The 21,909-nt window shown below is 36.6% G+C and overlaps 1 protein-coding gene across 3 annotated transcripts in view; it reads right to left on the bottom strand.

Moving 5' to 3' along the window:
- Positions 1-4,949: 4,949 nt before the first annotated feature.
- The window catches only part of PCGF5 (polycomb group ring finger 5), a 63,034-nt gene continuing 46,074 nt past the window's right edge, over positions 4,950-21,909 (bottom strand). The window contains exons 9-10 of one of the 3 annotated variants that reach the window (XM_023226250.2): positions 17,776-17,835; positions 4,950-10,937 (exon numbers count right to left, since the gene is read on the bottom strand). In XM_023226250.2, coding sequence (XP_023082018.1) covers positions 10,890-10,937; positions 17,776-17,835 — 108 coding nt within the window. In that variant the 3' untranslated portion in view covers positions 4,950-10,889. The remainder of the gene's footprint in view (positions 10,938-17,775; positions 17,836-21,909) is intronic. The other 2 variants (XM_023226249.3, XM_023226251.2) reach the window with 2 other exon arrangements.

Raw genomic sequence — 21,909 nt, forward strand, 5'->3', positions numbered from 1 at the left:
CAAACCTATGGGATACATTATAATGATTTCTGCTTCATAAATGAGGAAACTGAAGCTCAGTGAGATTGGGTAGATATCCCAGTTACATGACAGAATGACCCTGCATTTGGAGCCAGGTCTGTAGGCCACTGCATAGCTCTGTTTTGGATTGAACTGGTGTCTTCCCCAAATTTGTATGTTGAAGCTGTAACTCCAGAGCCTTAGAATGTGACTATATTTGGACATAAGGCCTTTAAAAATGTGGTTTAGATTGAATGAGGTTATAAGGGAGGGCCTCAGTGCAATATGACTTGTGGCCTTAAAAGAAGAAGAGACATCGGGGTGCCTGTGAACACAGGAAAGGCCATGCGAGGACACAGGGAGAAAGCAGCCATCTGCAAGCCCAGGGGAGAGGCCTTAGGAAGAACCAAACCTGACAACACCTTGACTTTGGACTTCCAGTCTGTAGAACTCTGACAAAAATAATTTTCTGTTGTTTAAGCTACCTAGCCTGTGCTATTTTATTATGTCAGTCCTAACAAACTGATCTTACCTTCTGAGAAAGGCTATTATCTTGCTGGCTCTTGGGTCTTATTAGAGAGGACTGGCTGGAGGTTGGCAGCATCTACCGAAGGATCTAAGCTCAAGTTCTCCTCCAAGATGCTCTCTGCTGTTTCCATTTCCCACTGTATGTGTGTGTGAAGTGAGTGGAAATTTGGTTTGCAAAGGAGACTGACTCCTGGAGTGGGGCAGAAGACCAAAAGGAAAGAAGACTTGGATCTGGAAGAGGAGGGAGAAGAGAAAGAAAAAGGATAAAGAGAATGAAATGAAGCTATAAACAGGAGTACATGAAATGACAGAAAGGAACTGGAAACAGACAAGGAGAAGGGAGAGGCAAGGAAGAAACACGTGGGAAAAGGAAGGGAGATTGTTGGAAGTGGCTGAGGATGGAGAAGAGACCAATAGAGGAGGGAAACAGGTAAAACAAAAGTGCAAGGTAGAGAGGGAAGAAGAGGGAAAACAGAAGAAGAGAGGTAGTGAGGATGAAAAAATGCAGAAAGGAGGGGAGAGAAAAGAAGACAGAAATAACGGGCTCTACTTTCCCTGAGAGCCGGCTGGCGTGCACTGCTGTATCTCTTCTGCTCAGCCTCTCCGTCCTCCCACTGAAGTCAGTGCCATGCAGTTGTGGGCCAGTTGCCTGGAGTTAAGAACACAGAGCTGGACCTGGGGAAGGGGAGGAAGCCACAGGCTACCGGACAGCAGCCCTTGCCTGGGCCCCTGCTCTTCAGGCCTTTGTGGTCTAGCGTGAATGCCCAACTTTGGTCCCAGTAGGTCCCACGTGCTGAGAACTTCATTCAGTAAGATAATTTCAGAGAAGAGGAAAAGGAAGGGAGAGAAAAAGACAGGGAAGAGGAGAGGCTGGCTGGGGACTGGCTGACACCATGATGTGAGCAAGATCCCTGGGGACCACAGCTCCATGCCAGAGCCCAAGGGATGGGAATTTGTTTCTTCAGCCATTCATTCCAGTATTGTCTGGCATATGAATCTGGGAATATGGTGAGAAAAGGAGGACAGTTCCTGCCTTCCTAGTACTTAATAAGCCAGTGGTGAAGAGGGAAGCATGTTTGCAAGGGGAGGAGGTACACAGTATGTCTAAAAGCACCCTCTAACAGGTGACTGCTGAGATCCTGTTTTCCTTGGCAGATAACGCTTCACGGAATTGGCTTCCTTTCTAGGGCGCTATTCCTGCTCGCCCAGGGGTTCCACTAGGGCCATTGGTTTCATGCATGTCTACTGACTAATGATCACTTAAGCCAACTTTAGCTTGTCACCTCATTTGAGGCTCACCAAAGAAGGTGGGACAAATGATCTGATGCCACACAGCCTTCCTCTAGAAACTTTTATTATAAGAGGAGACACTGTCCACCCAAAGGAACAAATCTTAATACTGGGATCTTACACAAGAGGGTCAGGGTGTCTATTTTTAAAGTGAAGAGATGGCCACCTGAAACCTTGCCATCTTTCATATACTTACTAAAGTTCTGAAGTCGGAGATGGAGCCAGTGGGGGCACAGGAGACTGTCTGGCAAAGTGCTGAAATCTGTATCAGCAATGCTTGTCTTTCTGAAATTCAGTTTCTTTCCCCACTGTATACTGGTGCCAGTAACTGTGCAAATGTGCGTGTCTGTGAGGGTGGGGATATACCACAGTAACTAAGTCAGCATTCTTTCAAAGCTCACACTCTAATGGGAGGGCAAACAAACATTAATGACTATGGTTGTGGTAAGAGAGCTAAGTGTTACAGAAGGGGGAAGAAGTCTGGATAAGCTTGAGATGATGGACTATAAATTGGTCTATGTAGGACGAACAGGGTTTTGTCAAGAGAAACAGGCCTTGGTAGGAAGAACAAGCTTTTGGAAGGTGGAACAGGCTTGGTAGGAGGAGCACAATTTCTAATGAGAAGGGGTGTTATGGTGCTGAGATTTGTAAGAGGAGTTGCACTTTGTAATGAGGCATGCGGGCTTTGCAGGAGGCACAAGGACTTAGGAGGAGCACGGCTCTTCTAGAAGGAATAGGTCTTGGTAAGGGGCGGGCTTTGTAAGAGGCACAGGGATTTAGGAGGAGCACAGGTCTTCTAGAAGGAATAGGTCTTTGTAAGGGGTGGGCTTTGTAGGAGGAGCAGGGCTGTGTAAGTAGGAGCAGGTCTTTGTGAAGAGGAGCACGTATTTGTAAGGAGAAACAGTGCTTGTAACAGCATCAGGACTTTGTAAGGAGGAGCAGGGATCTGTAGGAAGGGCAAGGCTCTATAGGGAGAAGCAGGGCTCTGTAAAGGAGCAGGGTTTGTAGGGGGATTGGGGCTTTGAAGGAAGAGCAGGGCTTTGTAAAGAGGTGCTGGACTTTGAAGAAGCAGGGATTTCTAGGAGCAACAGGACATTGGAAAAAGGAGAAGCTCTCTTTAAAAAGGAGAGTTTTGTAAGTAAGAGCAGGGTTTGCATGAGGAGCGGGGCTTTGTAAGGATAACGTGGAATTTGAGGAGGAGCAGTGCTTTGTAGGAGAAACGGGGCATTGTTAGGAGGAGCAGGGCTTCCTAAGGATAAGCTGGGATTGTTGAAGAAGTAGGACTTCATAAGGATGAGCAGGGCTCTGTCAGAGGAGAAGTGATTTGTAGTAGGAGGAATGCTTTGTATGAAGAACATTGCTTTGCAGGAGAAGCAGAGCTTTGTAGGTAGAGTGAGGTTTTGTAGGGGAAGCAAAGCTTTTTAAGGAAGATCAGGGCTTTGCAGGAGGAGCAGGACTTCGCAGGAAGAGTAGGGTTTGCTGAAGGAGCAGGACTTTGTATGACAGCAAAGCTGCGAAGGAGGAAAAGGCCTCTGTAAGGAGAAAGAGGCCTTTGTGAGGAAGAAGAAGTATCTGTAGAAACAAGGTTTTGTAAGATGGAGTAGGGCTTTGTAGGAGCAGTGGGATCTGTAGAGAAGAGCAGGGCGCTGTAAGAAGGAGCAGGACTTTGCAGGAGGAGCAAGACTTCCAAAATTTCCTTGGGAGGACTAGAGATTCTTTGGAGGAGCTGGGATTCCTACAAACCCTAACAGCAGGGTTTGTAGGAGGAGCAGGATATGGATAAGCAGAGCTTTTGAGGAGGAGCAAGGCATACATGCAGAAACAGGGCTTGTAGGAGGAGCAGGGCTTCCTACGAGGACCAAAAGTTCTTTGCAGGAACAGGTCTTTTTAGGGAGGAGAGGCTTTTGTAGTGGAGGTGCTTCCTGAGGAGCAGCTGGGCTTTGAAGAGGGAGCAGGCTCTGTAGGGATGAGTGGGGCTTTGTAAGGAGGAGCAGGGCTTCCTAGAAGGACGGCTGTGTGAGAAAGGCTGGGCTTTGCTGGTTTCTACTGGTAGTGATCGCTGCATATTTGTCCTCTCCAGGCATTATTCTCTATTTGATTGCTAGGGGCAAATCCTGGCACTGCAAAGTCCACGGCAAGGGTTGGAATGCCAAGTGGGGTGGTATATGGCTTCCAGCAAAATACTACCTGCACGTTCCCCAGCCACATGAAGAGCAGAGTGACTCCCAAGCTTCTCACGCCTGGCCTGGGTGCAAGACCCCTCTTTCTCTTTCCAAACTAGTGAAACGATAAGTGCTGAGCCTGTGTGGACAACACCCTTCTAAGACCTAAGGCAACTGTGGCCTCTTTTTGCAAATGTAGGGTGTGGCAGACATTAGGAGGTCACAAAATTTTCCTCTTTCTCCTTGGGATGTGGCTTCACTAGGTCCTCCGACCTTGCTTGCAGTTAGGTGAGGCCATGCTCTGGCCAGTGACATGTGATGAAAGCAATGTGTGCTATATGTTCCAGCACTTCCCATGTGCAGTCCTCCACACTCTTTCCCATTCTGCAGCAGCCTTGAAGAGAGTGGAGCTCAAAGACAGAAGAAAGCCAAATGCTCAGAGGAAAGCTGCTTTCCCCGTCTCTCTGAAGGACGGGTGTCTAGCTACCTCCGTGGTTTCACTAACGTAAGACAAAGCTTCAGGCATCAAAATCACAATGGGGCCGAGCTAGAAACCATCGCAGTGTTCCTGACATAAATGTCTTGCTTTGGCCTAATGAATTCCTGAGGCAAGTGTACATGGAAAGTATTAATAAACAACACTTAGCTATCTAACTGGCTGAATGAAACAGTCTTTCTTTCAAGTCACTTGGGCCTGCCTTTGATTCCTTTCAAAAGGTTTTGTTTTGGATTTGATTAATCTAACAAAACAAAAAATTCTTCAAGGGTGTGTGTGTATACACTTTAAGTAGTATTTGAGGAAGAGTGTGCCATTTTAAAATAAATAGCTGAAGAATCCTTAAAAATATTTATGATCTCAAACACTCAATAAATTTCAATAAAATTTGCTACAGGACTAGTACTTAAAGGAGATATTTTTAATGAAGGCTGCAAGCTACAGCGACTAATATTAAAGATGACAAACAACAATAAATTATGCAATTTAATTTTTAATAACAAAGATACTATATTTTAACATGGTGAAATATACTTGGCTAAGTCCAGATTAAAAAAAAAAAGTATCTAGCCCAACAGTACAATCATACAGCTTTGTACAGAACATTCCATAGATCAACAGAAAATACATTTGAGCACAAAAATAAAAAATATTTAAAGAGAATCTCTAAGCAGCATTTTATTTCTGCAAAAGACATATCTTGTACTGATTAAATATCTACAAGTGCTTTTCCTTTACAAAAATACATATATTCTTAATAGACTAAGTCATTAACAATGACCTGGTAATTCTTTCACTTCAATTTGAATGATTTATAAGCTAAATCTTACAACCACAAAAAGGTTTTTATTTGTATTAAGATGTTACCACTTTTGACAAAAAGCTTAAAATATTTTATATTTCAAAGGAAAATTAGCAACATAACTTTACAATATATCCTATGATATTCTGATTGTGAGGGCTACTCTATTTAAAACTGATGATCTCTGTTGTGTTGCTCAGATGCAGGAAAGCAGCAGAACCCTGGTACTCCCCCAACAAGCTCCTGTCGCGGACCACAGCTTCATAAGGACACTTAGGCCCCCACCCCCATTCTAAAAAATACAACAAAAGAAAACCGACCCCAAACAATGCTAGGCTGATCCCATTACATTTTTAATGTGTAGAACTCCTGCTCCAGTGGACTGATGTGCAGAGGATGGATAAATAAATTTGTTGACTATCTCTCCATCACCCAGAAATATTTAATCTTCATTTGCACTAGATTAGTTTCTTATTCCATGAAGCTCCATAGATGGAAGAAAACTAGACTCAATATTTAACATATCTGTTTCACTTGATTCTAGATTTAAAATTATCAAAATTAAAAATCTCTGAAAAATCAGTCTCAGTTTGGAACTATAGAAAAAGGGGCATAATGAGTATACAGACACATTTGAATGAGCATTTAAAATAATTATTTTTAATTTTATAACTTTCTGAAAGGAATTGCTCAAGCATTTTAATTCTATTCCAAAATATAAGGAAAGCAAGTAAACATTATTTATGAAAACTGTATTACACTAGGAAGAGAATTACTTAAATTATTGGAAAAACATCACTGCAGTAAAAACTATTGAAAATTGTATTGTACATTTAAGTATATCTGAATTAACTTTCAGTCTGATGTTCTCCATCAAAATGCTACTCAACTAGGTTTGTCAAGTAAATCCAGAAACAGTTATTGTGTGCCTTGAAAGGGTTTGAGTCTCTGGTGTATTTAATATTTTTCACTTTTTCATAAACTAGATCTAGCAGACATGTTCCTTATTTTTACCCAAACTCTAGGAATATATATTACAAAATATTGATAATTGCATTTCAAGTTTTCACGTTTCTAATCCAGAAAATTAAAGTTATGGCAAACTCATTCATTTTTGAAGTTCCTACTACCAACCAATACCTTACTAGTATAAAGCTTAGCTTTCTGGAAAATTCCTTATGATAAACCAGAATATGTAATAGAGTGTGCATCCATTTTTACCCTATCCAAGGAGATTTACCTAGTGACCTATCAGAAAGACTTCATAAGATGACTTTTACCTTTAAGGTAGCCCATAGCATGAATTCCCAAGGAAAATGGTACAAGGGGGATATGGAACTTTCTCTTGATGTACATGCTTGTTCTGTGACCCATTTTGTCAAAGTTGTCTATATGGCTAAATTCTAATAATAATAAACTAAGTGCTGAGAAATAAGACAAAGAGTTGCATTTTTTTGGAGATGGAGACTCGCTCTGTCACCCAGGCTGGAGTGCAGTGGTGTAATCTCGGCTCACTGCAACCTCCACCTCCTGAGTTCAAGAGATTCTCCTGCCTCAGCCTCCCATGTAGCTGGGATTACAGGTGTGTGCCACCACACCTGGCTAATTTTTGTATTTTTAGTAGAGAGGAGGTTTCACCATGTTGACCAGGCTGGTCTCGAACTCCTGACCTCAAGTGATCCACCTGCCGCGGCCTCCCAAAGTGCTGGGATTATAGGTGTGAGCCACTGTGCCCGGTCTAGAGTTGCTTTTTAAGGGGGAAAAACCATAGGCTCTTATGAAATATTTTGAATACAGAGAAAGCCCTTACTTATATAAATTCCATAGAAGGAACTCTTTTCTATATAAGTAAGGGTGTTGGCACTTTTACCAAAGTCTGCCTTTAATAAAATTTCTCATATTATGAAGAATACAGGAGCTAAATCTAAGCTTAATTTTAGTTTACACTGCCTCCATGAAATAAAAAGCCTCTCAAATTAAAAATCTCAACTTTCTTTTCAAAGTATGTATTTCTCTCACTTTTCATGCAGAGGAAGGCTATTTGTTGTGTTTATTTCTTTCTCACCTTTGAGGATTTCCTAAGATCTGTTAGATGACGCTGAAAAACAATAAACATATTTGAAAGGAAGTGTGTCCTGATTATTGCAAGAAAAGCCTGCATTTGACTGATCTCACCAAGAAAATTCAGTTTAAAGCCTTTCTTTGGTGATATTTTAGCAATTAATCAAGGTTATTGCCTAACTATATAAAATTAAATTGCAATCTAAAAATTTCCAACCTCCAAACTGTTAAAACCGTCTCTCCAACATGGTTATTAATTTACTGTAAAATGTCTTTGGTGATATCTATATTCTTATGAAAATCTTCCAAAAAATTAACTTACAAGAGCCTATTTAGATATGAAACCATTCATAAGAGACAGGTACAGATAACTCAAACTTTATGCAGTAAATTTAAAACAGAAATGCACTTTAGCAATGAGGCACTTTCTCTTAAATATTTCAGTAAAGCTAAACAGTTCACAATATTATATAACACACTTTTTTTTTCTTAAAGAATCAGTTTAAATTTAGATTACATTTGAGTGTGTAATGTAGTTGAGCAAAATCATTACATTTATAAAATGTGGCACATTAGTATGGGATAGATGTTTAATGTATAAAGAAATAATATACTTCTCTAAGAGTAGTTAAAAGGCATTACCCAAGTTACCTGTACTCCAGACTGAGTATTACCTCATCAATGAGCATTTTAGTTTATTTTTTCAAACGTTGTAAAGGTGTTTTGCTAATCTAGAGAAAAGGCCATACATATTTTGATTTCTCTATTAACTGATGTGATTACTTCAATTAAAGTAATGTTTATAAACCACAGTCATTCTTTATATTTAAGTTCCCTTGACCCTTTTATATTTATAATTTCTAAGGCAGATAAAAGAGATAACAAAATCTTTTATGGAAGTAAAGGTCTTTCAGTTTATTGCTTAAGAAACAACAGATTAAAGAAAACTTTTAGTTTTAGTCTCTGATTTTACAGATTCAGATGATTCCTATAGGTTATTTATATAAAGAATTCATTTTATCAGCACCCTAAATTTATAAAGCTAACCACAAAAGTTGCCTGTACATTTTTTTCTATACCTAGTTTCTTGCAAATTCTACAACCTGACTTAAGGGGTAATTAACGGGGAATACAGTGTATTACTAGACATGAAAGTAGTCCTATCCTTAGAAAGCTGTAGTTGAATATACCAAACTAAGTCAGTTGAAGAAATCTGTGATTCTAGTAGTAATACTATATAACTTAGGACCATCAAAAAAATGTGTACCTTTCTCCAAACGACAATTGATGCCTTTCTTTTTGTAAGCTTTTCACATGTTTTGGCACATATTCCATTGCATTTCAATAAAAATGTTAATGCATTATCAGTAAATAAAAGAATTCTATATAAAACTATCCTGTTTCATAATTGTTTCCTATATATTTCCTTGGAAAATAGTGAAATTAATATGACAAGGCAACTGGCCAAATTTAAAGAGATTTTGTAAATAAAATTCATTTATGGCCATTAAGTTTTGGCTGGAGGGCCAAAACATCAAAGTCTCACTTGTGATTTTTAAAAATGCAGTCAATTCGTTTTGAGTTAATTAAAATTCTATTTGCAAAACACTATTTTAATCACTGACAGAGGTGTGACAAATTTATAATAATTTGTAAAAGTTCTTAGGGATGTCTGGGAACTGACTTTCACAGCACAGAAAAATAATTTCTGTAGCTAGATAGTAAATTCAGTTTTTTCAGCCATTTGTAGTTAACGAAAATCTGCCTTTTAAATTCTTTTAAGTGCTTGTGAGCCATTGCAAGAACAAAAACAATCTAACAAAACAAAGAAAGTATTGCCTTAACCTTTTTCACCAAAGTTAGAACAACAGAAAAATTTAATAGACTTTTTGACTCAAAAAAAGATACAAGGAAAAGATAATTATGAAGTTTCAGCCTTTTACATAGTGAAACATACTAAGATTTAGCTGTATTTTGTATGTTTGCTAGAGTTGTACAATATCGTATTTCTAAGAATCATTTTGAAATTCAGAAGGCATTGATTTCTGATACATTTTACTGGAAAAGGTGGCACATTTACCACATATGCAGTATAAAAACTAAATGTGTGTAACACACAGGTTGTGCTCATGTCATATTTCTCAAACAAATATTTTCCCTAACTTTAAAGATTTTTTCCTAAGTTTCAAAGGTTAGCTTGTTTGTTTCAAAGCAATTTCCAAATAAGTTTTTTGAAAATTGTAAATTTTAAAAGATTTAAAATGACAGTTTTCGTATAATTTAAGGTAACAAGACTTTCTTTGACTTGCAGACTAATCCTAAAATGAATGGAAGACTTAACAAAACTGCAAAATACAAGACATTTTGTATTTCTGATCTTAATGAACTCATGTATAAAATAATCTCATCTCCCCAATTACTACAGGATTTAAAATAAAATACCCTTAACCTATTAATTTTGGTTAGCATAGTTCTATACTGCATTTATTCTATTTTATGCACATAGTTTGGAAATGTGAAAGGTAACTAACAGTTTTAATCTACAACTGTTTCGAGACTTTTGAAATCCATAAAATAGCTAATGTTGTGTGCTCTAAACATCCTAATATTTAAAATCATCATAACCCTCTGCATGCCACAATGACATATACCTAAGGCCAACTTAAAAAGAGAAATAATGCACTCATTAAATGACAGCAACAATGTAATGATACATGAAATGGGCTATACAATGACATTTCCATGAAGCAGCACCTGCTTGTCATAAGGCATTATGAAAGAAGATTAACCTTACTTACACATTAATTTTATCAAAAGTAAATGTGATCAGCTGCCAACATTTTGAATGGTTGGGAATCTAACTTCAGTTCAAGAGGTCACATACATTTTCAGTCTGGAGGGCTAACATGCCTTCCTTGTGCAATTGGTAGACTACACGGACAGATGCTTAGAATGTCTACAATTATGTTGTGCTCTAATGTTACAGAATAACTGGAATTCTTGGCAAAAGGACTTGCACACTCAATGAACTTTTTCACACAAAAAGCTTACCAAGGACAAGACAGTGGCTCAAAAACCACTTTTCTAAATATATTTCCATACAAAATAATTTCAAGATATAATTATTAGTTTCTTGTACAGTACGCTACTTAAACAAGAATAAAATAGTAAGTATGTGAAAACTGCAACACCACAAAAATTGAGCCATTTTACTAGTGTAATTAAACATTAGAACAATCTTGGAACAGGCAAGCAAAATATTCAGAAGGTTGAATCATGGCGGCACACCTAACTGATTTTAACCATGATTTGCACACTTTGAGACAACACAAATACCTTATGCAGATGGTTCAGTAGCAGAATGGCACTTGGTTTGCTCCTAATAGAAACAACATGAATGCAACTGACAATTGAGAGATAGACAATGGCCTTATTTGCATGCTGAAAATCTGGTTGTGTTCCTCTAGTCCACACACCGTTAACTGTGCAATCTGTTGACGAGTAAACAAATAGTGCAGGATTCATCTCAGTGAGGTCTGGGCCCCTTCGTCTAACCAAAATCAATTCTTGGTCGATACTGCAATACCATAGGGTACGACTACAAAATAAAGACAGATAATGAATAAGACTGTACTTGGATAAAAACAATACAGTTTATATACAAAGATTTTAAGAATTTGGGGTTATAATTTACAATATTTCCTGGTACTAGAGATTACAACAGTTAAAATTTGAGTTATCATTAAAACTCTATTTCTTTTGATTGCCATTATTTTTCTGTAATCAGTCGAGTTTTCAATAATATGCAGCAGAGGTCAAGTTTAAAGGTCTACAGACATGATGCAGGTTGTATATATGACTAGTAGTAGCACAACACTTAGGAGAGGCAAGACCTGGGGAGGACTGAAAGTTACATACCCTGCTTATAGGCATTCAGTTAGTAACCCTATGAGGCGAACAAGACAAGTCAGCAGCCTGGATTCCACTACAGCTTAGGCTGGTGAGAGCCTACTAAATCACAAATCAATGAAGAGACCCCCTTTGCTAGGAACCTGTAAAACTGGAGTAGTGTTCACAAGTCACATTTCTTACAAGTTTGACACATTTTTCTTTAATTTAAAATTTATTTTAATGATCCTTTAAAAATATTGAAAAAGTAGCTAATTGTTACGTGAAACATTTAGGTCACTGCCTCCTTTCAACAGTTGACACTAATAAACATTTGGATTTGACTATAACATAAAATAACCGAATGGTTCATGTTGTTCTTCATGTCACTATGTAGAAAAGGTATCATACATCTGGCTATCATACAGAACTAGAGAGAAAACAGCTTCTTTGGGATAAAGGCATATGGCATATGCCACGCTACCTCTGTGTTTGTTTTTACCTTGTACCATATCTTATAGAACCAAAACATCAGTGGTTTTTCCTTTCCTTAAATCTGCAGATACTCCCTCTTAAAATGAAATTTGAGGAGCTAATTTTATGGAATCAAGAAGGGGCTGAGATGGCCACTGAATGATATTTCTCCATCTTATGAATACATGAATACAAAAATACATGAATACAAAAATACGGTATAGAGAACTTTGTATTCTTTCATATAGATAAAAGGGCTAGACTGAGACATAACAATCCTGAAAAATGACCATTTCAGTGCTTACTATAGCTATGCTACACATTGGGACGACTCAGTGTTGGAATCTGTAACCATTCAGCTCAGGATGGAACTAGAGGGTAGGAATACAAATGCCCTAGGTCTTGCTCTCCCAGCTGAAGTACAGCAGATGCTACTACAGCTGTCTAAGGGCTGAAGTAAAGGTCTTAGACAGTCTCTCAGGGTTTCCAGGATCTAAAACTTCTAAATCTGTTTTGGTTTTACTTGTTTTTCTTTTAAACTTTATTTAGTTCCCCCTGAATCAGAATACCTGGGAAGGAGTAAGACACAGATATCTCCATTTTACTAAACTCTGGATGTTTCTGAAGCCCAGAGAGATTCTGAGATGACCAACATCCTTTCCATTCTACGTCACCCAACCCACAGCTTGCCCTTCACTATAACTGCTCTAGTTTTGCGTTTGATTCCCAATTCTATTGAATCTGCACACTCTCTGCAAATACATAAGCCACTCATTTTAGAATGCATTCATCACATATAGAAGTATCCATCATCAATTCTACTAGGGATAAGGGTACAGAGGGAAGTAAAATGGCTTGACTGGTAATGCTTGGGATTTTCTCAGTTTCGGGCTGAAAATAATTTTCTTTTCTCCGCCAAGTAGCCATTTGTGTGTGTTCTATAAGAACATATGAAGTTTAATAATTTTATTGAAATGTGTCACAACACTGAAAATTGTAAAGGTATATTTTAAGTTCTATTTGTGTTTCGGTTTGTTTTCTGAAATAAAATGGCACCACACTAACAATAATGAAATGTGGCATATAATTACCTCTTAGTGTTAAGTGACTGCACTAAATAGACCTACATTTCAGTTTCTAGTCCTCAAGTCTCATTACGTAATAAAAATAAAGAACAGATACTTTCAGAGAATACATTTCAAATAATTTTAGAAAATGATAAAACTGTCTTTGATATACTTTTTTCCTTAAAGAATGAATTATTTTTGTCAAAACTTGTTTTTATTGTAGATTTGGAAAATACAGAATGGTATCAAGAAAAAAAGGAAAAATATTTAAATCCTACCATCCAAAGGTAACTACCAAAATAATTTCAGTGTATACTCCTCTACTCATTTTATCTACATTCGTTTTTTTTTTTTCCAAAACTGGAATCATGCTAAACATATTGTTTAGTATCATTTACATTTTTTATCCATTTAGCAATTCCACAAACCTATTTCCATACCATTTGATATGGTCCTACATAATTTTTAACAGCTGTATATTATGCTGTTATAGAAATGAACTGTGAGTTATTAGTGAGTCTCCCTTTGCTGTACATTTCAGTTTAGTCCTTTTCTCCTTTGCTATTATAACTTAATCTTAACCCACCAATCTATTTCTTTTGCCCCAGGATAGATTCCTAAAAGTGGAACTGCTAGTTCAAACAGCATACACATTTTAAAGAGCTTTTTGATAAATACTCTTACACTGGTCTTCAAGAAGGTAGTTCTGGATGGGCATGGTGGCTCACGCCTGTAATCCCAGCACTTTGGGAGGCCGAGGCGGGTGGATCACGAGGTCAAGAGATCAAGAACATCCTGGCCAAAATGGTGAAACCCCGTCTCTACTAAAAATATAAAAACAAAACAAAACAAAAAAACCTAGCAGGGCATGGTGGCAACATGCCTGTAATCCCAGCTACTTAGGAGGCTGAGGCAGGAGAATCACTTGAACTTGGGAGACAGAGGTTGCAGTGAGCCAAGATCGTACCACTGCATTCCAGCCTGGCGACAGAGCAAGACTCTATCTCAAAAAAAAAACCAAAAAACCAAAAAAAAGTAGTTTCATTTTTCTACATTTTTAAAAGAAATTTGAATGCCCATTCCTCTATAGCCTCATCAATAATGATCACTATTTTTTCCCACCTCTTAATTTGGCAATCTAATAAGCATAAAATAGTATTTTTTTTCATTTCTTGACTTCTAAGAAAGTTATGCATTTTTATATGTTTATTAGCCCACTATGTTTCCTTCTTATGTATCTTGCCTGATCATGTCCTTTGCTCATTTTTATGAAAAGTTGGGATTTTTCTTACATATTTGTATGAATTCTTTATGTATTAAAAACATTAAACCTTTCTCATACATTGCAAATATATTTTATGATATTTTTGCCATGTGCTTTTAATATTAATAGTCAATTCAATTTTTTTAGGTATACTGTGAAAGGCCATCCCCACTCTGAGATCAGTTCTTCAACTATATTTTCTTCTTGATCTTTTATAGTATCATTTAAAATATTTACCATCTTGAGCCATCATAAACCTATACTGATGTAAAATATGAGGTGGAATTGAATTCCCCACCCACAGTCTCAGTATAATTAATTGAAAACAAATCTTACTAGATCTGCACCCTACATTACATTCCTGAGTGCACTATTATCAATCAGCCCCTTATGCACTGTCATGTTCCAGCCCCACTGTCTTCCTTGCTACTCTCAAACAACCAGATATAATCAATTCTTAGGGCCTTTGCAGTGTGTTCCCTCAGCCTTCAGTGCTCTACCTCAGATATTCACATGGCAACATCTCTCAATTTCTTTTGATCAACAATCACCACCTCAAAGAGGTCTTCTCTTGGCTATCTTATCAAAACTATTCTATTTATCTATTTTACTTTTTCTTCTAACACTATAAATTTTAACCTGTTTATATTTTTTGTCTGTTACCATCATTAGTGTAAGTTCCATGAAAGAAAATTTCATGTTCATTTTTACTTCTGTACCCTCAAAGGCCTAGAAGAGTGCCCAATGCATAATACTCAATAGATATTTGTTAATCATTTTACTGCATTAATTTGAAATACCCTCTTTAGAGACTCATACATACTAGGGTCTGTTGCTGAGCTATTCTTTTTATTCATGTGTCTATATTTAAGGCAAGACCCTATTTTAATTACTTCAACTTTAAAATATGCTTTAGTATGTGGTAGTACACATTCCCTCTCATTACTCTTTGTAAAAACATGACTGATCAGAAGCACCTGTTGGTATTTCCTTATGAGCTTTAGAATGACTGACTTTGTCATCTTAAACAAAGATCTGGTAAAAGTGTGTTTGGAATTACATTTAACTTGATAATTTAATTGAGGGGTGAACTGGCATCTCTATAAAATGTAATGTACTATTTAAATTTCTTAGGTATAAAATGGAATTCTGGATATATATGAGAAGGTCTCTGTTCTTAAGAAATATATGCTGAAGTGTTTAGTGGTCAATTTTCCTGATACCTGCAATTTACTTTTAAATGATTAAACTATATGTATACACACACACACACACACACACACACACACACACAGATTGATTAATTAATAAGGAGATGAGACGAGAAAGAGAGGGGAAGAGGAGGCAAAAAATGTGGTAAAATGTTAACTGATGAATCTAGGTAATCGTAAAGAATATTCCTTTGTATAATCATTGCAATTTTCTGTTGTTTTGAAAAACTTTTCAATAGGAAAACATCAGGACTTCACATTGAATTTTATCAAACACCTTTTCAGTATCTACTGATGATTTTTAACCTAGAGCATATATGTATAAAATATATGTATATTATATATATATATATATATATATATTTAATCCCCTTCTCCCAATATTAAGTCATTCCTTCATTTCTGATAAAAATGATATTAGGCCTTGGTTTACTATTATCTTACTATATTAGTGTATTATTTATCATTTATTTATATTCAAAATAAGATTTGGTACCAGTTTTCTAATTGTGGATTCTCTGTCAGTTTTTGCTATTAAGAATGGCAAATTGGAAGGTTTCCACCTTTTCTAATGATTAACAATAGATACAGCATAGGAATGATTTATTCCTTGAAAATTAGAGAGAATTCTGACCATAAAACCATTTAGGTATCCTTTCAGGAAGTTAAGAGTGCATCCTATTAGCTACAAGTTCAATTTTCTTACAGGACTATAAGCCATTAATGAGGTGTTGAAGGAAGAAAAGGAAATTTGTATGGATTTAGAAATTTGGTCTCACTCCAGTTTTTCCCTAATACTTTGGATCATGGTTTAAGGACATCTTCATTTCTAAGGAAATACATAGACATCAACACCAAGAGTAAAAGCAGAAAGCCACGTATTGCACATGTTATAGCTACAGGCAGTGTTATCGTTACATTTCAGCATCCCCAAATCAGCCATGAAGCTAAAGCAGCTGAAACATCTATACACCTCGGATATACACAAATCTCAGCAGCTCAGTTAAATTATATACCCCAGACCCTTATCTTCATAAAGAGAAGAATGATCTTTCTCCCTCAATGACTTGGCCTTCAGAGATGTTAAATTTACTTACTTACATTGCTGAAAAGCTAGGACTTAAAGAGTATGTATCAAAAAGCATACATTTTAATGAAGGCATGAGAATTCCCATGTCATAGCACTGACAAAAGGCTGAAGAAAATTCTAGATAACTGCTAATTAAATATTTTCAATTAGCAATTTCAAGTGATTCTTTTAATGCTTAACATACATTCATTTGTCCCAACTCCAAAACTGTAACACTGGAGGTAAGTATGCCAGTTAAGTTTGTTATATAATTACAATTATCCTTTCTCCCTGGCTCCAAGGAAATAAAGATGAAGACTACTTTAATTACTGAAATAAAAGAATGTTGGATTTTATTATTTTATTATTTATTTGTTTGAGACAGAGTCTTGCTCTGTCACCCAGGCTGGAGTGCAGTGGCACAATCTCAGTTCACTGCAACCTCCACCTCCTGGGCTCAAGTGGCTCTCCTGCCTCAACCTCCTTAGTAGCTGGGACTACAGGGGTGTGCCACCACACCCAGCTAATTTTTGTTTTTTTTGTAGGAACAGGGTTTCACCATGTTGTCAAGGCTGGTCTCAAACTCCTGGACACAAGAGATCTGCCTGCCTCAGCCTCCCAAAGTGCTGAGATTACAGAGGTGAGCCACCATGTCTGGCCTAAAGTTTATTAAAAAATATTTTTTTATCTTGCTATATTGCCCAGACTGTTCTCGAACCCCTGGCCTCAAGCAATCCTACACATCCTCAGCCTCACAAAGTGCTGGGATTACAGGCATGAGCCACCATGCCTGGCCCAACAACGGATATTTTAAAGAAATAGTATGATTAATTCACAGGATTAAGGTTGATCTTCAATCATGTCTGTACCCAACAATAATCTTTACTATACCCTTGTCTGTTTCCCAAATTTTTAAAATGTATTTATCAGATAAACTTTCCTCAGACACATGTTCAAGTTTTCTTAATGCATTATTAAATCAGCTCACTATCATTTTTAAAGAGGTAACCCAAGTAAAGTACTAGGGAAGGGCTAATAAGCAAGCTCATAATTAGAATCAGCTGTTGCTGTTATTTAGCTTCACCTAATTTGGCATTTTATATTTCACTTGTGGTTGAATGATTCACTAAAAAATAACATTCATACAAAGAAAGTAACATCTCAAAATCCAATATGGAGCAGAGATTTCTCAAGGACTGAAAGTAGTAATTATTAAAAACTCTTGATTCATAAATGATAGCCTTAACATTTCCAATTTTTTAGTTCAGTAAAATTAAATAGACAACCCAGGAGAACTAAAATAATAGGAAATCTTGGGTTTATAAGTTGAAAAGATAACTTTTTGTAGCTCCAGTAACAATTAGTTTTACAAAGTTAAATGTCTTAGGAATTGAGTTTGGGATGAATGTGCTCACCGCCATGGTGTCATGATGGTCATATGTACAGTCGTGAGTGCCTCTTACCTGATACAAAGGGCCATCCTGAGAGCAGACTTGCGAAGCTGAGCAGTTCAGACACCGAAACTGCGGAGGAGATGAACTCATCAGATAAGAGGCATCCACAACTGGACACATATTTAAAATTGATTATTTAAAATAGTTTAACGTCAAACACAAGAGTCAACATGATTAATGGTAAATAAACACTTTCCAAAAAAATGGTGGTTGTTTTTGAAAAAAAGATTTTAATAACTTAGTAACTGGTAAAATTTAGCTTGAAATAATTTTAGCATCTAGATATGAGTTTTAATATTCTGCAAATGCAAAAATGGTGGCCTCTCCTTTCTATATCCTTTACAAATACTATTTCCTGGGAAAACCTCACTTCTTGCATACACGAGAGGGACATCCTCATTCTTCCATCCCTTCCTCTGATCAGTCTCTCCCAGATCTCTTTTTCAGCTTCCCCTGAAAGTAATACTGTTCAAGGAAATCAGAGCTCTGAGAGGGACACGGAACTCCGCTCAACCTATAAGGCATCTACTTTCTGTTATATAGTAGGTTCTTTACATTGCTTTATATTGCTGATTATATTAGCATTAGATTGTGAGCTCCTTGAATCTATATTTTAGTCACATTTGTGGTCTTAATAGCTAAGACCCAGAACTGGCATATATCAGCCATCAGATTTATGAGTAAAGCAATGAGTGAACACACTTTACTGAGTAGATTCATTTGTTAAACTACTACTTTAAAACAGTTTATTCACATTAAAAAACTCATTCCCAAATCCTAATTCTTCAATATTATGCTAAACTTATTAAATATAATTTTAATTGTAATTGGACTATAAAATAAAATGTATACTTTAAAATTATGCATATATGAATTCAACATTGCATACTTTTCAAAATGGAAAAATTAAATACATAAAAAATAAGGTACAAATTAACCAGGATATTTCTAACATAGCAAAGCAGGTTTTTAAAAGATATACTTTGAAAGATTTAAATAAGCATTGATTAAAATAAATTTATTTCTAGGCTTTTAAATAAAAATTAAGGAATTTTCTATTTTCCCAAAATGCTTTAGTAATTTTTTTCTCTAACAGTCAGTCCTTGATTTTGGGTACAGTGTGCATCACCATGCTGTAAGGCGGGCACAGCTCGGCTCTCCTTTAGCAACCTTCTCCTTTTGCTCCGAAGAGTCCCCAAGCTCTGGTCTATCAGACTTTGCGTAACATTGAAAATCCTTTGCGTAACATTGAAAATCCTAAACAGGGTTCAACAAGAGTAAGCTGGAAAGTGGCAATTTCACTAAGTGATTCTTTTTTTTTTTTTCTATTGATCTCTTTGGTATCAGTCAAGATGTATATACTTGCTTTTCTTACAATTGCCTGCTAATGCAAATAAAGCAAAGGAAGACAAGCATGGTGTAGTAACTTTAGGTGCTGGACTGGCAGAGGTTGCTGGAAGAGATAAAACTAAATCAGGATGAGCTGGGAAAAGGGGGCTGTACTGAGAACTACCCAAGAAAAGGGGAGCAGGAAGAATGTGAGTCCATGATGAAAGCTAAGGCTAGATCGAGATATTGACAATAAACTCTCAGGGATGAAACTAAGTGAAGGAAGAGGGAATTATAATCATAATAAAGGTTAATATGCATAAGCTATTAATAAAATAATATTTATCATGTCAGACACTCTGCTAACACTTTAGTATGTAATATTTCATTAATTCTTAGTTTTACCCAAATTTTAAAGAATCAAAAAATTGAGGCAAAACTAGGAAGCAGGACACAATTGGAAGAAGATAGCTGTAACACATAACAGCAAAAGATTCACATTCAGAACACATAAAGAGATCCTAGAAGTCAATAAGAAAAAGACAAACATGATGAAAAAGAACCAAGGCAATGAATATGATAGGTAAGTTCACAGAAGAAATACAAAATAGATGATATGCAGTGTTGGTGAGGATGTCAGAAAATGGATGCTCTCATACATTATTGATATGTTTGTAAATTTCAAATAATATCCACTAAAACCTTTTCAGAGGACAATTTGTATCTACCAAAATTTAAAACATGCATACTCTGTTGAAAATCCACTTCTAAGAATCTAGCCAATGGATATGCTTGCATATGTGTAGTAGGTACTGGAACACCTTGCTTGTAATGTCAAAATATTTGAAAAAAATCTACATGTCCACCAAACGAGTGTTAATCAAATTATGCTACAGCCACAAAAAAGGAACACTATTAATGTACTAAAAAATTGTTTCAAAGTTTACTGATTCTGCACAAGACATTATCAAATTTTAAAAAAGTTGTAAAACAATACATATGATTCCACTTATGTTTCAAAAAATGTGATGACCCCTGGGTAAGAATATGGTGAAGAAAGTCCAAGTATTAGATGGATGACAGATCAGATGACATAAGTCCCTTCTAAACTGAGATCTGATTCTGTAATTCTGCATTCTCAATTTATAGATGTGGAAACCACAGGGAAAGTCAGTAGTCACAGATCACATCTCTTGAAACACTATTACTCAAAGGATGGTTCAAAGATCAGATGCATTAGCATCCCCTGGGAGTTTGCTAGAAATACAGTAACCTGAGTCTCATTCCCAGACCTACTGAGTCAGAATCTGCATTTTACCAAGATCCTTAGATGATTTAAATTTGCATTAAAGATCAAGAAGCGTATTTTTTTTTCTTTTTTCTCCCACTAATAAGAAAAAGATTAATGCCAAGCTTGAGTATAGAATCGTGAGGTGGCAATACTGATATGAACTGAAAAAATTTTAAGAGCTAAGTCTGACCAGCTGTTTGTTTTGATTCCTAAAGATAAAAATCTTTCAAAAATGCATAACAACGGAGACAAGGGTCTAGAGAGGGCAGGGACTATAGAAGACAGGCTTAGCCTGAGTGGAATTGCCCCAAGATAAGGAGAGCAGTGGCACAGAATCCGTGTGGTGCAGGGAAACACCCCACTATACTTGAGAAATTGAGGCAAAACCAATTATCCTGAGATTCTTCCTAAGAGGCTAGAAGTAGAGCAAGGTAGAGGGGTAATCTGAATATGGAGTACCCTTGTCGGAGATGAAAGACTCCAGGGGTCCGAGAGTGGTATCCAATATGAGGAGGAAAGAAAATGACAGATCTATTCAAAGTGTGTAGAATAGATGAGGAGACATCCCACAGTACCAAATAGAATAAAAAACCCGCAAAGATGCCAATTCCAGCCAAATCAATCTAGAAATATAACCCAGTGCCAGTTGCAATCCTATTCTAAAGCTCATCTGGAAGAATAAATGGGTAAAGTTAGTCAACACAATTTTCAAAAGAATTGGGGATTTTGCCCTAATAGGTACTAATACACATCATAAAGCAACCTAGAAGGCCCAACTATTTGCCTTATAAAACATGTTTAAACTTCATCCAAATTTATCCCAAAGAAAGTAGACAACTGGAGGGTTTCAGAGAGGGGCGTTATGTGATCAGATCTTCATAAAAGGTAGATGATGTGTAATGCTGGTACAGAGTAAGACCTGCTCACAAGAACAAAACAATGTCTAGGAACACACACACACACACACACACATATGCGCACACACATATATACACAAATATGCACAGACATGGTGACATCTCAAAACAATAAGGTTAAATATGGATTATTCAACATTCAATATACTGTATTTCCGACGTAAAAACAATTTGAAATAAATTAGAATCTTAACCTTGTGCTTTTGTATAAATAAATTAATCTCGGGTAGCTTTAAATGTTTAATACAAAAAAGCAATAAAAACAAGTAAAAGAACCACATAGTGGTCATTAGTTTAGGAAATAAGCTGACTCCAGCCCAAGGCAGAGCTAGTTAGCCAATAGGTAGACTAATAAGAGCTCTTCAGACATCCTGGCATCCTGCTGGCAGTGGATGATGAAATAAGAAGGGATGTGATCACAACAATATGCTTCAGGAGTTTAATCAGGAAATGATTGTTTTAGTGATACGGCTGCATTCGTCCATGTCCCTCAACTGTCAGAATTCATCTATTAATATTATAATAATTTGTAATTGGAAGCTGAACAAAAATTGAAAATTTAACAGAAAGAAAGGAAGCTGAGATTCAGATAAATAAAAATTATCT

The sequence above is a fragment of the Piliocolobus tephrosceles genome, chromosome 9, assembly GCF_002776525.5.
Source record: "Piliocolobus tephrosceles isolate RC106 chromosome 9, ASM277652v3, whole genome shotgun sequence".
Classification (NCBI taxonomy): Eukaryota; Metazoa; Chordata; class Mammalia; order Primates; family Cercopithecidae; genus Piliocolobus; species Piliocolobus tephrosceles.